We start from the raw sequence: 18,562 nt of genomic DNA on the forward strand, positions 1-18,562 counted from the left end.
GTGTCTTTTCTAAATGTATATTTTTTGTGAAATTTCCACACACTTGGCATTCTGAAGCTGCAAGGTCATCTTTAATGTTTGTGTCAAATTCTGCAAGTTTGTCCAAAAATCTGTTTCTTTGAGTTCGTCTCTTTGCCCTCAGTTATGAAAAAAATAACTGGAAAGCTATGGAAGTACTATTCCTGCCTTAATTGCACATTGAATACTTCAGAGGCAAACAGAGTGATGTGTCCCATTGCCTACAGTTAGAAGTACCACAGAGGGGGTGCCTCCAGCTCCCACTAAGGAACAAGTGGAGCAGGGAAGGCAGGGAACCTGCATCTGTGATGCACCAGGGAAGCATAAGGTTCCAGTCTCGGAGTTGTGCCCTTGCTAACATATCACATCAAAAGAGCCTGCTGGTTCACCCCTTTGTAGTGAAGGCTGTGTTGGAGGCTTGCTCCCTGTGAAGCAGGTATGAAACGAAACCCAAATTTTGTTGTTCCTGTGTTTACCTGAATGAGGCATGTGGATGTAAAGATAGAGGCACTCAGGAAGGAAGAACCAGGCAGGAACAGGGCAGAAACGCTAGACTTGGCTGATACTCACAATCTCTTGTCCTTCTTCAAGGAGCTCTCCCTGGAAAAACAACAAATGCTGGAGATGCTGGAAGAAAATGAGAGCCAAGTCCCACCTCCAACCAGCCCCAGCAAGGAGCAAAGCCCCATCTGGGGACTGCACTGCAGCCTGCGACAGATTGAAGAGAAGATGCAGCAACTTCTGCAGGAGAAACTCCTGGCAGAGAAAAGGTGAAAGGGGGAAAGAGGACACTTCTGCTCAGGCTTAGTGATGCCAAATGATGTGACTGTCTGCTGACTTGCTTTTTGGTTGCCAGCATCAGACAAGTCTGGAAGCTTGTCTGGTTCCAATGGCAGGAGTTCAGGTTGCCAATCCTTCAAAGGAGACAGAGTGAGGCAGGGCAGGTCCCAGTTGGGCCTGCTCCTTTCACACCAGGACTTGGACATGGGAAGGTGTTCATGGCCTGCCCATATGGAGCATTTGCTGCTCCTGGGCCTCATCTGGGAGTTGAGAATGTTCCATTCAAGAACTGTTCAGCTGGCTTTCTCCAGCAATGCCTGTGTTGTTGCAATGGAGCTCACAGTGCTCCTGTTAGCGTCTCTGCTCTGGGCAGTCAGGTAGTTGAGCATGCCCCATCGTGACACTGAGCTCCTTTCCTTCCTGTGAGTTGTGTTGGGGTGGGAATGGTCATCTTTGTTTGCTGTGCCATGCACCAGGATGAAGGAGAATGAGGAGCGGTCTCGAGCACTGGAGGAGGAGCGGGAGTTTTACTCTTCCCAGTCGCAAGCGCTGCAGAACTCGCTCTCGGAGCTGACTGCAGAGAAACAGCAGGCAGAGAGAGACCTCAAGGTATCCCCTGCATACGTCACACACTGCTGTCCCTGGGCTCAGAGTGCTTCCATTTGCTCTTTCAATTCATTCCCTATCAAGCCAAACTTTTGGTTTTATTTAGTTTTCACATTTTGGTCATAAAACTTCATAAGCTATGCTTCATATTGCCAACTGTATCCTGGTCTGCATCCAAAGCAGAGTAGCAGGCAGGGCAAGGGAGGTGATTCTGTCCCTCTGTTCCACTCTGGTGAGACCCCACCTGCAGTGCTGCATCAAGCTCTGGAAGGATGTCGACCTGTTGGAGTGAACCCAGAGAAGGACCACCAAGGTGCTTGGAGGGCTGGAGCACCTCTCCTGTGAAGACAGGCTGGGAGAGTTTGGCCTAGGGAAGAGAAGGCTCTGATAAGGAAACTTTTATAGGAATTTTTACAAGGATGTGTAGTAATAGGACAGGTGAAATTGGCTTCAATCAGAAAGAGGAGAGGTTTAGATTAGAAAGAAATTCTTTACTGTGAGGGTGGTAAGGCATTGAAACAAATTGCTTAGAGAAATTGTGGATAGTCCATCCTGGAAGTGTTCAGGACTGGGTTAGATGGTGCTCTGAGAAACCTGGTCTAGTGAAAATTATCCCTCCCTGCGGGTGAGGGGTTGGAATGAGATGATCTTTAAGGTCTCCTCCTACCCAAAGCACTATGATAGCATGGTAACACATGAAATTGCTATCTTTTACCTATGTAGGACTACTGTTTATTTTCACATCCTGAAGCCTAATTAATTAATTCAGTGCAAGTCTTTTAATTTGCTACTGTGAAAGCATCATCTATGGATGGAGGGAAGGAAAAATAATAAAAGGGGAAAGTAGACACAATCAAGAATAAAGATGATTTGGAAGAAATGCTAATATAGATGTTGCAGAACTGAGGAGAGATCTTCCCTCCTCACTTGTGGTCAGAAAACCAACCTTAAGAATTTTAAATCTTCAGTAACCTCTGCAAGAACTTGGGTTCAAAAGTAGAGGAGTTCAGCTGAGGGACCAGCCCTTCTTCGTAACAGACAATACATGAATCTATGCAAAGGTAACTGGATAAAGTATGGCATTTTATTTAAACCTAAATAATGTAAAGGTTATGTAAAATAATTGGCTGTTTGGCGCTCAAACTCCTTTTACAAATATTTTGTAAAAAAAAACCCCTGAGTTATTTTTTCCTGCACCTCCAATATTTTCTTATCTTGTAACTTTCTACTTGGCCAGACTAAAGCTAAGTTGACCTAAGCTGTGTAGTCTTTCTCCTTTGCAAAACCAGTACAGTATTTCTAAATTCTCTTGTGTTTTGTTTATGAAACTAAGTACTGTACATCCCTTTGTGGGAATTGACTGCCTTTATCTCAAGTCTGTCAAAGCTGGATTGATGTCCTTCTGTTCCTGCTGAGCTGCAAGTACTTGAATTAGCACAAATTAATGTATTGAAATAGCATCTCTGATTCCATATGGTTTATGCAATGGGAGGAAAACTGTGAAAAATGAAGTCAGAGTAAATGAAAATTACTACAATAATCTGGACTTCAGATTCTGTCTGAAGACATGAGAAACACCTTTATATTGCCCTTCTAGGGATTTCCGTCCCTGTTGTCTTTTCATTTTCATCCATGCCAAGTCCCTCACAGACCTTGTGAGTTACCAGGATGTTTACTGAGAAACAAGCTGTTTTCTAGCTATTCTTATTTTCTTCCTCAGGCTGAAGTGAAGGTACGCATGGATCTGGAGAAGAGACTGAGAGAGGCTGAAGAAGCATTGCAGAGCTTGGAGCAAGGCTTAAATTCTCTGAATTGCAACAAGGAGAAAGAGAAGAAGATGAAAGCAGATGTCAGTAACTTGAGAAGTTAGTCATCTATGCTCTCTACTGATGAGCAAACTATTTCTACCTATCTTACCAGACATACAAAGAAAATATTTCTACCTATCTTACCAGACATACAAGGAAAATTCCAAATTAGCAAAGCTGCACATATATGTGGTCTCCCAACTTCTTGTACCTCCATCACACATCTCCTCTGAGGAGCCATAAGGTGCTATGCAAGTAGTTGCTGTTTTGCCCTCAAAGGAGGTTGAAATTATTCCAGCCTCTCAAGGGAGCATGAAATTATTCCAGACTTCTCTCTTGGGTGGAAGACAAACCTAGAGATGAGCAAATACTTTCCAAAATGTCAAACAGGGAAGCTGTGGCAGAGCTATAAAAACTGACTACTGACTAGGTTTGGGTTATAAGGAGTCCTCTGATTCCCCTCAAGGCTTTATTTCTCAGCCTTAGTTAAAAGAATATCACCAGTTTAAGGAGGCCTGTGGTTGCTGTAGCGACGTGCTGGTAGGTGACCCAGAAGGTGAAGTTTGGATCTTTACTCAGAGCTGAATCACAGCATCTGCTCAGCACTGCAGTGCATGGGTCAGGTGTAAGAATGATGCTTCTCACAAGTTATCCCTGTTTCTTTGCCTTTTTTTAGGTTTGTTTGCATTGGGTCTTTTTGGGTTCTCTTGAGAGGTATTACCCTGGCATTTGGCTTGAGTCAAGCTTGGAAACAGACATAAGCAGTCAAATTGAGTCAAATCTTACTTGTTTTTCATGCTCAAGTTACAGTGCAGGGAGAAGTGCTTATGAAGGTGCTGTGTCTGTACAGTTAAGGATTCATTTCAGTGAAGGATGGATGTACTGGGCCAATACAGAAAAGTCAAAAAGTCCTGTGGTATTCTGAGTATTGTTAGGTAAATAGGGGGAAATAAATGTATAAATAGTTTTATATCTATTCACATACTTATAATTTACATATATATATAAATAAAACAAGTTATTTGGTAGTTTCTAAGTAAGATTTCTAAATGGAGAAAAACAGTCATGATTCTGAACTTCATCTCACTGGCTCAGAGCCATGGTAAGAAAACAGAGCAAAAGTGGATGTGTTGAGTTCAGCATTTAAGTAGAGCTTCACAGGGTATAAATGAGTAACTGGTACTGAATGTCTCCTGATATTTCCAACCTTAGATTTTGGGGGATGTTTTTTTCAAAAGAGTAAAAATGTACTGATTGAGCAGGGCACTAAAGAAGATAAGGGACCAGCAATGTTTCCCATAACATTAGTCCTAGTACAAATTGCCTCAGTCCTTCCAAGTGGTTCCTGCAGCTCTGCCCTGCCCTTTATAGAAGAGTTTGGGCACATTAGCACATGATGCCTTTGAACAGCAAGGGACAGCAACAGGCAGGAGGACAGCAAGACTGGAATGGCAGAATAGACACTGGTCAGACCATAAGAAGGGAAATAGGGCAGGAAAAGCAGTTTGTGTGGCAGATCAGGGCAGAATAATGTCAGAGTTTGGACACAGGGCTTTTCTTGGAGCCGATAATATATGTAACTATGTGCTAGTATTTGCTATGCTATTAAGAAATCCCTTACCATGTGTGACTGTGCTGGTGTTGCCAACACCTTATTTTTCTAGTTAGACCTAACTGGTGTTAGAAGTCCTTCAAAGAAAGTATGATGAGCAAGGCATCAGAGTTGAGAAGTTTTATCACAGTATCAAAGGCTTTTGGCTGTTGAGTCATAGGCAGTTGTGAGAATTACTGATGTGGAATGGATGGCTGCAGTTCTTTCTAAATTTGAGTATGCATTTATTAGGAACTGGAGGTCTTTGTCACTTTGAAAACGTTTTTTCTGATGATATTGCAGAGCTTTATGGATTGTTGTTCATGAAGATGATCATTACCTGGCTCAGCCCATCAACGAGTGCAGTCCCTTGTGACTGGTTCATTGCTTGGAGTGTGTGTCCCATCACTATAACAGTGGTGTTCTCTTCCCAGAGTTCTTTGAAGAGTGCATCCGCAATGCTGAGCTGGAGGCCAAGATGCCTGTGATCATGAAGAACTCCGTGTACATCCACAAGGCTGCCACCCGCCGCATAAAGAGCTGCCGCTTCCGCTGCCGGAGAACCAGCACTTCCTGGAATGACAGTAGGTATCATGCAGCCTTCTGCTTTATATCCTGCAGGAGAAGATATGTGCCCATGGGACTGGCAGAGCAGTAAAGTCTCTGCAAATGTTTGTATTTCCTGTTCCTTAGCAGTAGAATGCAGCCACAATGCTACTTGGAGCTTCCTTTCCCAGAGAGCAGGCAATGATCCTGTATACTTGTTGCCCATTTCTTTATACATGTTGAAAGCTAAACTTCTGTGATGGTCCTGTGATGGCCCCTAAAAAAACATACTAAAATATTACTTCATCAGAATGCCTAATCACAGGCTGAGTTAGGCTCAGTCATGTTGGTCATGTGGCTTGTGAACTCTAGTGAAGCTTTATCTTTAATTTGTGTTCCTGATGCAGAGTGCTTACCTTTCTGTGCTGTTCTTGTTCCAGTGAAACAGTCACAGTCCTTCATCTTCTCACATGCAGAAGCTGAAAACATTGAAGAGCTGAAAGAAGCAGCCAAAAGACTGAGCCGGGACCAGCGCTTTAGGAAAACTATCTATCAAATAATGAGGTCACAAAAGGATTCTGCTTCAGGGGACAAAAAGTGACTCTTCTTGGGAGGGGGCTTCTGAGCTCAACCTGCCATTCAGCTCTGCAAAAGTTACAGCCTTGGGCACTAGGCTCAGAAGGGAGATTGGCATTTGGGTGGGGAAGGTGGGGGAGAGGTGTGTGTAGGCAATCTCTTCAGTTATTGGCTTTGCTTTAGTTTGAGTGCTCCCTGCAGCCTGGCAGACATTGTCTGCTGATCACTCCAGACCTGTTTGCTTCAGCTGCTTGCATTAAGCCATGTTTTGCCAAGATGCCACAGTCAGTGTTAAAGTGAACCAGAGACCGTTGCTTAGGAAGTGCCTCTCTTTCTTTCCCTGTCTAGTCTGTCTGCCAAACACAAGTGCTTCTGAGGAAACCTTTAGCAGCCTATGTTCCAGCTTGTGTAATCTCCTCAGCTGAGCACAGCTCACCCTGTTCTGCTTGATTCCCCCTAGGAGTTAGCTCACTGCACACCCTCAGTCAATCAGCACTTCGGTGGGGCACTTTTCCTGAAGACTGCAGCAGTCCCAGCCTCCCAAGCATAGCCAAAAGTATCAAACACAGGGCCAAACTTTTTGTCTTGATGCTACATCATTTCAAGCAAACAGCAACAACACAAGGCGAAGACAGCTGGAGGATGCTGTGGATTTGGGTCCAAGGAGGATCATGTACAGAGAAGAGCTTATAGGTAATTCAAATGTCATCAATGCAAGCTGGAGGGAGAGTTCTGTTGTGTTGATGGTGGACAGAACATTCTGGGGCCACCTTTGCACATTTTTTGCACTGGGACATCTAGCTGTCAGAACTAGGGAAGATGTTAGCTATTGGCCATCTGTTCCTCAGTGTGAAGAAGCCTTTGACTCATTTTTGATGGCTTCCTCAACACCTCTGTAAAACAAGTTGGAGGGCAGGAGGGTGAGGACTGTCCATCAACAAAACCCACTGCCACTTCAGGTAAGCTGTAAGGGTTGTGGGAGAGGAGTACAGGAGAGGAGTCACTTTGTTGTGGAACCCCTGAACCCCTTGCAGCCTTCCCCATCTATTTTAGCAGTTGGTTAATAATTACCCATGCTGTAGAAGCATGGGTAAGCCTGGTGCTTACAGAGCACAGGATAAGCATGCTTGGAGTGTTGCCCTGTTTTCTCCTGCATATTAATAGGGAAATAAATAAATTGACAATATTAAGGTGAATAAAGTAAGCAGCAGAAGTACAGTTAGGGGTTAGGGTAAAGTGCAGATTTACTGTACCTTTCATGGCATCAGGACCCCTGGGTATTATGTATGTCCAGTGACACACAAGTATTTGCTTGTCATTGTCCCAGTCAGACTGTGACAGGGTCCACTCACACCCTTTGGCATCTGGCCACCTACATAATTCCCTACCAATTTAGTGTTCCTCCTAGGGATAAGTCAAGGATGAGGCTAGAAAGCAAGCCTTGGCTTACCAGCCAGCGGAGAGGAGTTAATGCTGGGTGGAGGAGCATCCTGTGACAGTATGGTGCTCCTGAATGGAATCACTCTAGTGTGACCAGAGGAAAAGCTTTGAAAGCACAGCCTGTACTTCCCATGTTAGTCAGTTACTGGCTAGTATCCTTCTGCCAGGCGTTGGGAGGTTTCATCCAATCAGAGGATCCAGTTCTGAAGGAGGATGTTTTTGTGATAATAGGTGATATGGTAGGAGAAGATTGTTCCCATTCTTCCTTAGCATACTTGATCCTTCTGTGGTTTATCTGCTTGTGTTTACATGCTAGAAAGTCACAAATTAATTCTTGCTCCTACAAGGCTGAAGGGCTCTGATAAAGCAATACAGAAATGTTTTTTTTTCCTTTATGCTGTTCCCAGATAATCTCTGGCTATTTTCCAGTTACAAGATCTATATATATTAGGTGATGCTGCAAGGGACAGAATACAGGATAGCTAGGGAATGCATCTGTAATTCAGGCAGTTAGGAAAACTGTGGCCTGTGAATACAGCATTTTTGTTCTATTACCATCAAAGCCACAATATGTGACTCTTCAGAAATATTGTATGCAGGAGGTAGCTACATCAGGTCTTCCTTTACTGTGCATATTGACAGCAATAAGTAAATAAAATTTATGCTGACACTAGAATGAATTCCTGTGTGTTCTTGATACACTGTCACCAAAATGATGTTAAATTGTCTTTGCAGGATTTCAAACAAATCATTGTGACACTCATTTACTGCCAGTGCACTTCCTCTGCTTCACTGAGTTGTGTTACGTGCTTTACATCACCTCTCAGAAGAATTGAGTGTATGTAAAAAGTTTTCACCCTCGCTACCCACTTCCACTTTTAAATTGTGCAAAAAGTTAAAGCAGAATGTATCACATCTGAAGTAGAAAGCTCCCGCTTGCTTAGCTGAAGTCAGTGAACAACTCTGTGTAACCAGCAAGATGTGCCCTGAGCCACCTGTGAGGAGGTGCTTTCCATCAGTCATTCCCTGCTGCACAGCAATCTACTACCCTGTAATCTCCCTGGCAAAGCCAGCAAGGAGCTGCATCTGTGCACCACAGCATCTAAATTAAGTGACTGTCTCCTTTCAAAGGACACAGAAATTACTGATTTCAATGTTCTCTGTGTATTTTTAACGCAATGCAGTAACAGGAAGATGGCTTAGGAAGCTCGCCTCTATTCAAATACCTCCATTAGTAATCCTAGATTGCTTTCTTCTGCTGGGAAAACTGGGAATGAGGTAATAACTTCCTCCAATGAGAAGAGTTCTCTAACTTGTTCTCTTGGGCCTGAGGATAGAAGAAAATACAGGATGGTTTGCACCTTTAAGATTTCACTTCAGGAGTTGCAGAACACCTCGACTGGCTCTGAAAAGCCTGTGACCATTCTTCATCATCTTCGCATTCTGGGTAACACCTAGTAACTTCTTTTCTCTCTGAAGATGCTTCCTGTTGCTCCTGTCCAGAGACACTTCCAAACGTGAAGCATGCTGATTTCCTCTGCATTGTCTTGGCTACTTTTCACAGTGTGAAGGATGGACACTGTAAAAGGTTCAATTAACTAATTTAAGGCTTAACATCATCCTCCTTGTAAAATGTTTCAATCCCTAGTGAAGCAGAGTGGTTCCTGCTGGAGTGCCCACCACCCCAAGGCTTTGCTCTTGCACAGAAGTTAATGTCAGAGAAAGAAAGGCAGCCCTAACCCTGCTGCCCCCAGTCTGTGCTGCTTCTAAAGCAGAAAAGTGGATAAGAAATGGAAATTGCCCTTGGGGCCAGAAGTAGATAATGAAGGATAAATGGTTGCTGGTGCGTGTTGTGCATTGCTGTGCCTGGCACACAAGTGACATAAGCTGGTGGCAGTTTTCAGCTACAAAGTATGGCTTCTTTTTAGCTCCAGATAGTAGGCAGGCTTTCTGCTTGGGACTTAGTGTAATATTAGTGTATCTCTATGGAAATAAGATGCTAGATTTCCATAGGAATAGTCTGTTTAGAATTGTTTTAATGCAGTCACTTTTTGTGGTTGTTAGAAGCTGGCTCATGTTGTACCCAGCAAAGAGAGGTTTGCTCTCAGGAAAGTGGCCCATGCTCTGAAGGTCTTGCCCAAGGCATGGGCTTGCCTGGACACTCAGTGCTCCTTGGTGCTGGTGTGTCTTTGAAGGATGCATTAATTCTGGCATTTTCTTCCTCATGCACAAGGACAACTATGCAGTTTTTTGCCTAGCCTGTGTACAATTTTTTACCCACCTAGTCCGAGCATGGATTTGAATGGGTGAAATGACCAAGCAAGAGGAATTGTTGTAGTGAGTCACCTGAGAGCTGGGTCTGAGGTGGCCTGTTAAACAAACTGGTGCAGTGTGTTTCTGTGTACTGAGACAACATCCCTTTCTATATATTGAGTAGCACTTTTTACTGCAAGCTTATCTCCACAGCCAAAATGCAGAAAGATCCAACTGAGTACTCAGGACTGTGAGACCTTCCTGCTCTTTGCAGGATACACTGTAGTGCTTGAACCAACATACAGATCGTACAGATTTTGGGTTTTAGTCTAGTATTGGCAGATCTGGCACTTCAAAGGAAGAGAAATTATAAAGGCCGTTTTGTGGGGTTAACAAAGGCACCTTTTGCTAACTCAGAGGTGTTGCAATAAATAACTCAGCAGGGTCATGTGCTCTTATTTTGCAGTATCCTGAAAAGTGCAAACCTTGCATTGCTTAAACTACTAAGTGAACTCTGCTTACCCTTGATTTCTTATTGAATGCACCCCTGCCTTAGAGCTCTCTGTGGAAACCACCCAAGAGTGGCAGGATATGTCCTCTCCTAGAGCTGCTCTTGTTGGTTTCTTCATCATTAATTCTGGGGTAGGAGAGAGCACCCTGTTCCTCCACACATCAGTGGCTGCCCACAGGAGGTACAGCCCCTGCCTCTCTGACATGAGGAAAATAGGTTCTGTTTTTTGTTGTGGGCTTTTGTACCTAAGTTCTGCAAAACGGAAATTAATATTTTTGACATCTCCAAGATAATAAGGGGGTTTGGAAACAAGCTGTTTGTGGTGGGTGTGAGCAAACTGATTCCCTGCAATGGAATTAGGCTCTGTTCAAAAGAGGTTCTGTCTCTCAGCCTTGATGGAGTAAGGCTGGAGGCTTGTGTCAGTCACTGCTGGAAGCACAGCCATGACCAGGGCGATAGCATGTTTGGCAGAACTCCGTCTTTGGGACAGCTCACAGAGCATTCAAGGTCCTTGGGTGGCAGAGATGGGTCGTGCTTTATGCTGTGCACTAATCTTACCAGCAACAAAAATGACATAGCAAGAAGGTGAGAGTACTGTGGCTTTTGTAGCAAAGTAGAGGAGCAGGCTTTCAATGCAAAAATTGCCGGAGATTGATTGGATTGTAACTTGCTTGGGAGTAGCCACCATTTTAATTTCTCCTTTCCTTTCCTGATTCTGCCAAAGGCACACCACAAGCTTGTTGTAGGCAGCTCAGGGGAGCTGGAAAGGTTTTGAGTATCTAAACATGTGCTGGAAGATATTGGAAATTCCTGTAATTCTTGAGGAGTTTGAATGTTCAGAAACTCCTCAGGCCTGGAGCAGCAGCCCTCTAGATCCCTCTCTGATCAAGTGTGTGGTACTTCAAAGAGATGCTGCAACCCATGAAGGAATGTGGGGAATGGCAGTGAAGGCTGCTTTTCTTTCTGATTCTCCTAAATTTCTCTTGTAGTGGTTTCCTCCCTTACACAAATACAGATCAAGTGTGGTTTAATGTGGAACTTATTTTAGATTAAGAGAAAGAATGTGCAGGCAGAGCTATATTTCCTGCCTGTGTAGGGGGAACGTGGGCTCCAAAATGAGGACAGAAAATTCTCAGCCATTCAAAGGTATCACAGATGGGTAAAATAATTGTGCTTATCACAGATACCAAGCTTGGATAAGGGGGAGTAGTGGGATACACTGTATTTGGAGCTTGAAGCCTTGCAGTAAGGGAAAATGAATTTGTTTGGTGAAGGAAATGTTTTAGTTCCTTGCCCTGGTCGATGCGGAAGGAACTAGAAGAAAATGTGCACACTTAGTCCATTTTAGCACGTGGCTGGCTCCTGGTGCTGGCATGGGATTAGTTTTGATGGCTGCTAGCTACACAGAAAATCCCTCCAGCTGTGACCAGCTGCTGCTGAGTTGTAGCCTTGCTCAGAAACAGTGGTGGTGATTGTGGATCCAGAGAGCACCCTCAAACCTGGATGCCCCAAAGGATGTGCATGATACCTCTCTTGAAACACTCACAGCATCTCCACATCATGGGAGCCTTTGGCTTCCCCTTGCAAGTGGGCATGAGCTCAGTGTGCAGCTCTGCTGCCACCCAGAGCAGAGAGCCCCATGCCCACAGTTTGAGCTGCTCCTGCCATCCTGCCTGTTGGATTCCAGCATGCTGAGGCAGACCTTGCCACCAAGATTTCAGCAGCAGAATGGAAGGAAGCAATTTAGTGAGCCAGCCTTAGGAAAGGCTACTGGGAACAGGGGTGGGAGCTGTTCTAGTCCCTTCCTGAAGGGAGAAGAGCATCTCCTGATCCTGGCCCCCATGCTCTGCTCTGAGCACCTGGTTCAGCTCCTAAGTGCAGCCTGGCTGTCAGGGAAGCTGTGTGTGGGCTCTGCTTCATTCCCAGACCAGGGAAAGACAGAAGGGCAAGAAAGAACTGTTGCTTTCTGGGTAAATAGGAAAAAAAGATCTGTCCTACCAGGGAAGCAAAGAATAGCTGTTTTGGGTAGAACTCTGCAAAGGAATTAAGTATCCTTAAGACAGGAGGGAACAGACCTGAAAAATGCTTCTGGGATTGGTTCTGGTGCACTGCCCATAGCCAGAGTTTCCATCTTGTCTGTGCTTGAAGAGGATCATAGAGCTAGCAAACAAATATTGCTTTACACAGTAAGTGAGTATACACCCTGCTCTGTCTATCCAGCTCTCCCTGGCTTTGAACTGGATTGCAAGCTGGCTGTTCCTCACCTTCCCCTCCAGGCTGCTCCCTCAGCTTTCTGTTTATTCTGCTTTGCTTAACTGGGGCTGTTTCCCCAAGGTGGAAATTAGCCTCACCCTGGTGGGGTTTGCAGCACCCAGGAACAGTGGGAGGACAGTTCTGCCACTGTGGAGATGTGGGGGGGGTGCTGTCTTTGGAGTGCAAAGGAGGTGAGACACACCCTCATAGCTGCTCATGCTTTTTTCATAACACTGGCTTCCTGTCTAGAAATATTATTCATCCTGATCCAAAGTCTTTCTGATTTGAGCATTTCATGTAGAAAATGTACAGCGATGGGCAGTGAACACCCTGGGCTCTTTTAACCTTCCCTCCCTGCTTCACAGCCCAGGGGGCCACATGTGGGTACAGAGCTGGGCAGGGTCGTGCTGGGTGTCCCCTCACCTCAGACATGCAGCATGAGCCATTTTGGAGTCCTTGTGCCAGGTCCTGTCCCAGTGTGTTTCACATGGGCAAGGGGCAGGCAGAGGAACCTGTCCCCTCCACTGGACCTTCACTCTGACAAGTTTTTCATCTATTCAAACAAATATTTCATAATCATTTATTTATTTTTATTTTATTTTTATTTTTATTTTTATTTTTATTTTTATTTTTATTTTTATTTTTATTTTTATTTTTATTTTTATTTTTATTTTTATTTTTATTGTTTTCCCTGAAAATAATTTGTCCAAAAAGTAATTTCTGGTTTTTCCTCAGAGGCAGAGAGCAGACCAGAGAGTTTCAATTTCAGGTGAAGCTTGGTGTGCTTTGTAACTGAGGGTGGCCCTGGAGGCTGTGTCTCTGCTGTAGCTGCACTGCCAGACCCACAGAGAAGGCTGCATGTGGGTAAGCAGCCCTGGCAAGGACAGCAGCCTATTATTAATCCTGCATTAGAGACGTGGCTGTGCCTCCACTCCTCAGCTGCCGGGTCAGCTGTGCCTTCAGCTTTTCCACGTCTTTCAGCACCCTGCTAAAGTCTGCCTGGACTTCAGCACCCTCCCAGCTGCCCGCTGGATGAGGCTCAGAGGGACAGCCCTCTGTGATCAGGGCTGGGCACGCAGCTCCCATGCTGGGGAAGGGGGCAGGCAGCCTGTCCCAGAGCAGGGGCTGGGCCAGGAGGCTCGGGGATAACGTGGTTTCTGAAGCTAAGCACACAGATGTGCCCTTTTCCTTGCTGCTGCTTTTCCCTGGAAAAGCAGCCTCAAATCACAAGGCCTATAAAACTAGTGCATTTCCTTGCTCTAGCATCATGTAAATAAGTCAGGTCAGACAGGTGGTGTCCTAGAAATTTCCTCCACATTTTCCTATCTGCATGATTTAACAGACTGCAGCTATATCCTAAGAGCCATGGAAAGACATCCCTCTTGCATGCACCAGGGATGTTTTAAGTATCTCTGAATGTCACTGAAAAGAACCAAGAGACTGTTTCCTTGAAGGAGATGGTGTGTGTGTCTCAGACAATGGGCTCATGGGGAAAATGGAGCAATGGAGCTGCTCACTTTGTGTAGCTGCAGTGCAGTAAGGGAGAGGTGGTGTTATAAAGAATGACTTCTTGGTTTAAGGCTCTGAATTAATTTGAATTGTTTTGCAGAATAATGGGCTTGCACTTACTACTGCTGTAATGGGATAGCCAGAGAATCAGAAGCTGTGGCTGCCTCTGCAGCAGGAGACATCAATTATGGAAGAAGGAGGCTGTGCTGTGTAAGGTCAGAAGACAGTAGGACAGACAGGACTATATTCAGCTTTTTCTCTGCCTGTCCATCTGATGTTTGCCATGGCAGGGTGTGAGTTCCCAAGGTAACATGAACTGAATCCTGTCTCCTTTCTAAGGAGAAATGGGTGAGTATTTGTCATCCCCAAAGCCCTGATACCACAGCCTGCCATGTTATGAGTGCTAGTTACAGTAGTAAAGCCATGACTTCAGCTCACTTTCTGGAGGCTGTGTGTGGAGAAATGTGAATTGTACAGAAGTGAGATGTGTGTACTCATCTTTAGATAGACAGCTGTGCCAAAGACAAATCAGATTTCACTTTATGGAATCTCCTTTCTCCTTAATCTTCAGAGATTTATTGAAAACAGCCTCTAATCTCTTCTGCTTGCCAAGATAAGTATGTTTCACCTACTTATCACAGGGTGAATTTTAGTGCCATTCTTAATCTATGGCAAAAAAGGCCTGGGAGCAGGATCTGCAGCATGTTGTCTCTGGCATACTATGGAGATTCCCCCACCTGCATTAACTGCTGCCTGGACCAGCACATTCCTGCACACACCCAGCCCAGACCCTCCAGGAGGTATTCAGGAGCAGCGGCTAGCAGGCTTGGCTGTGCCCTGAGAGCTGGAAGGCAGAGGAGTTCCAAGGGAAACCTGGCAAACCCAGCTGGCAGTGCCTGAGCAAGGGGAAGGAGAGGAACCAGGGTGCTTGGTGGGAGGGAGCCAATCTCACACAGCAAGCAGGATATCGTGCCACCAATAAGGAGAAGGAGGGAAAGCAGTTGCTGTCCCAGGCCCTTAGACTTACTACTGGAAAGGCTATATATAATTAGATACATTTTCCAATAACTATTTGTATCTAAACATATATGGACCATTTTTGGGGGAAGAGGGTTATCCAGGCTAGGTGCTGTAACCTTTGGAGGCTGAAGGTTGGTGAATCCTCTGGAAGAGATGGTCCTGGTTTTGGTGGCCATGCTGTCATCTGGAGCATGGTAGAAATGTAGAGAAGTCGTAATTAAAGTCTACTTGTAGGGAGGAGGTAAAACTTAATGAAATAGAAAAACTGGTAAGTAGAGGTGCCAGGCTGGAGCTCCATGGGAGGAGAAAGCAACTTATGCCATTCCCCAGCTGACCTGGTGAACCTGTGCAACCATTTCCCTTTCTAGGGAGCACCTTGTACTTGGTGCTTGCTCAGAACAAGCTCTGGGTTGCACACCCAGCTGCATTTCACAGCCACATCCCTGCAGAGAGAAGCACACACAAGGCAGCTAGAGCAGTCATTTTAGAGCTTGATTTTCATGTGGTTAAAAGAGGGGTCCCTTCCTTCACATGTTCTAGAAGAGAGATGTGCTATTTCTTATGACCAGGTTTTTCTGGTGCAGCTTTCTGTTGTACAAAGTGGTATTGAGGCTTGGATTGTGCTTTCTGCAGATCCCTGAGCTGCAGGGACAGTGGCCATAGGAGAGACACTGAGGGAGAGGGCTGTTGGCAGACTGCAAGGTAGATGTATGTCCCCCTCTCTCTGCTCTTGAGAGTCACTTAATGGAAGGATATTTTTTTCCTAGAACAATTAAGAACAACATAGAATATACATAATGTTCCCAAAAGCACAGAGAAATGCAGGTGGGAAAGTGATAGGAGCCAAGGAGCAGCAGCTGAGTGGAAAATCTAAAAAAAGCTTTATTAGTGCTCTGTTTTCCACAGAGCACTGTGGGTTGCTGTCTCCTTTGCCTGAGATAAGAGATGGGGAAAAGGACCTTTATTTGCAGCTAGCTCATCCTGCCCCTTGCACGGCAGGCAGGTTATTTATTCTGCCTGCCAGTCCTGCCTGTGTCTTGGCTGTGCCTCAGCTGTTAGGTTGGAGGTGGGTGTATGGAAAGGGTTCTGATATCTGTGCCCTGTCCTAGGAGGATGAACAGCATGCAAATAACCTCAGTGAGCTCTTTGGAGGATCCACCAAGCTTAACAGAGACAGATACCTCAGAGACAATCAGACCCTTCATGTTCTGAGCTAAAGTAATAAAAAACATTTTTATTTTTGATTTATACCTGAAGAACAGTGAAATTTGCTAAAATGTGTTAATCTTGTTTTAAGGTGGGAGCTGCTTCTCTCACATTCCACACCAGTGCTGCAAGAAGCATCTCCTGGTGGGAAAATGGAGAGGAGCAGTGCCCCTGGCTGCAGTGTGGCCCTTGCTGTTCACAGGTAAGGCACACAGACTTTGCAGGGTGTGAATGTTTCACAGACAAGGTAACAACCAGGTTCTTTAGGGAGCAGCTGGACTGCAAGAGGCAAGATGTGCTGAGGGAAGTGAGAAGATGTCATTTGACTGCTTAGCTGCTTTTGAAAGACACAACAAGGAAGAAGGAACATTAGTACACCTGTAATTTCAACCAGAGTCTTTAGGACCTAGACTCTTGTAGAGATGAGGATTCCTTCTCTGGAGTTCCTGTCATGTATGTGGCCATGAGGAAGTCACCTGGAGAACTGCAAGCTATTTGTATTACCCAGCTTTGGGTAGAGGGCTTCATCCACTCAGCCTGTTTCTGTAATCTCAGTTTACACCTTCCCCTTCTATGAAAAGGCACCGCTCTCGGCAGCTACCAGGCAGGAGACCGTGGCTTATCCAGCCTGGCTGTGTGCAGCGGGTCCTGAGGCACTCACAGCAATGCTGTGGGACCTGATGCCCTGTGCTAGTGCCTAGTAAGAACCTCACTTTGTAGCTCTCTGTGTCAGGAGTTTGCCTCACTCTCTTATGGTGGCAGCAGACCTGGACTCTCTATATTTAAGTTTCCAATGAAGAACTTTTCCCCCAGAGGTGTGAGTTGCCCTCTCGCAGCCCACTGCTGTGCAATGAGCTGTGGGGCTGGCAGGCCCTGCAGCTCTGCCCTTACAGGCCAGCTTACATGGGAATAGGACTTCCCACCTTCTGCTGAAACTGATGTGTGGAATCTGTGTCCTCTGAAACTGTATTTCTAGATATGTATGTTTCCCTCGAGGTCACTTCTCTTTTGGCCCAGTCTTAGTGCTCAGTTAGTTCTTCAGTCTCTTTAGTACACGGTGCCAAAAAATCTAGCCATCAAAACCTCTTGCTCTCAGAGGGACAAGTTTGGAATAAGGGGTGTTTAAGAGAGGGGGATGTATGTACCCAAAAATGAAAACTATTTTTGCTGTGTTTCTCTTCTCCTGTCGCCAAAAGACATCTTGGGGCAAGGAGAAGAGTCACACTGCACTTCATAGCATCTTAGCAGCACTACTTCCCCAGAAACAGCAATAAAATTGTGGCCTGTGGGCTTGCAACGACAGTTCAGCTCCTCATTTTGTTCCAAGCCCTGGTTGTGTTATCTGTCAGGAAGATAATTCCTTGACCCTGTGGTCAGGGGATGAGTGCTTTGCTTAGTGATTAAGCCACTGCAGTAGATAACATGCTGTGTTTAATCCTTTTGGTAGCTGGTCCTGGAGGGGGGCAGGAGGGGCTACAAAAATACAGTGGCTTGCAATAGGTCTGGAGACCTCAGAAACGGTGGCAACAATGCAGAAACTGTGGCTGTATGTGCCCATCCTCCTAAGTTAATTTGGTGGCAGGCTGGAAAACAACCAGCCTATCTAGGGCACTATTTTGTCAAGTGATAGAGCCATATGGTGCAAAAACCCCCCAGTTGTCTGAGGGCTTAGGCATGTCAGAAATCAGGGAGTCCCTCTGCGTACTGATCCTGTCTGCTAGCTGGCATATATAAAAAGAAGGCTGATAATTACTTTCCCCTGCCAATGGGGGAAGGGACTCCTGAATAAACAACTAATCCTGCTGATTTGAACTGGGAAAGAATGAGATAAAACCTTTCCAACTGCTTCAAAGCTGTGGCTGGGATATGGCTGTGAAGCATTCAGCTGGCATGCTGGAATGCCCCACAAGCCTGCCTTATTTCAAGCAAGTGCAGCAAATGCATCAGAGCATGGGTGCATGACCAGGGTTCAGGCTGTACAAACTGAGGGTTGAAGCCCACTCTTCCCATGGTATTCAGGGCTGTCTGCAAGTGAAATCAGGAAGCGCTTTGAACAGGATCTCATCTAGAAGGTTTCATCCCCACAGCTAGACTTCTGTCCCCTGCTTTTTGCTGTAATTCTGTTTCTTGCCCCTGCCGGAGAAGGAGAAGATGGAGACATGAGCCCACATCCAGTTTGCCAGCAGTGAGGCACTATCATTCTTGAGAGAAGACCCTTGGCTTTTTTGAGCAAACCTCTCTTCCCAGGCTGTCACTGCATAGTTAAGGATTATGATTCTCCTTTAATCTGGCTTTTCCCTTTCACGAGATCCCTGCTCTCTTTGGAAACAGCCCCAGCCTGAGATTACCTCTGGCTGTGGTGCCTCCTCTGTTGGGCACAGGAATGTGCTAGCTGTCACCATATGCTTGCCCTTGGGCAATTGACCTTAGCAGGCAGGAACCAAT

The 18,562-nt window shown here is 45.4% G+C and overlaps 1 protein-coding gene across 2 annotated transcripts in view; it reads left to right on the plus strand.

The window, feature by feature from the left end:
• The window catches only part of PLEKHD1 (pleckstrin homology and coiled-coil domain containing D1), a 28,838-nt gene extending 20,797 nt beyond the window's left edge, over positions 1–8,041 (plus strand). For both annotated transcript variants that reach the window (XM_077784106.1, XM_077784105.1), the window contains 5 exons: positions 610–788; positions 1,275–1,407; positions 3,125–3,269; positions 5,238–5,387; positions 5,790–8,041. In XM_077784106.1, the coding sequence (XP_077640232.1) occupies positions 610–788; positions 1,275–1,407; positions 3,125–3,269; positions 5,238–5,387; positions 5,790–5,950 (768 nt within the window). In that variant the 3' untranslated portion in view covers positions 5,951–8,041. The remainder of the gene's footprint in view (positions 1–609; positions 789–1,274; positions 1,408–3,124; positions 3,270–5,237; positions 5,388–5,789) is intronic.
• The last annotated feature ends 10,521 nt before the right edge of the window (positions 8,042–18,562 follow it).

This window comes from Lonchura striata, chromosome 6 (assembly GCF_046129695.1).
Source record: "Lonchura striata isolate bLonStr1 chromosome 6, bLonStr1.mat, whole genome shotgun sequence".
Classification (NCBI taxonomy): Eukaryota; Metazoa; Chordata; class Aves; order Passeriformes; family Estrildidae; genus Lonchura; species Lonchura striata.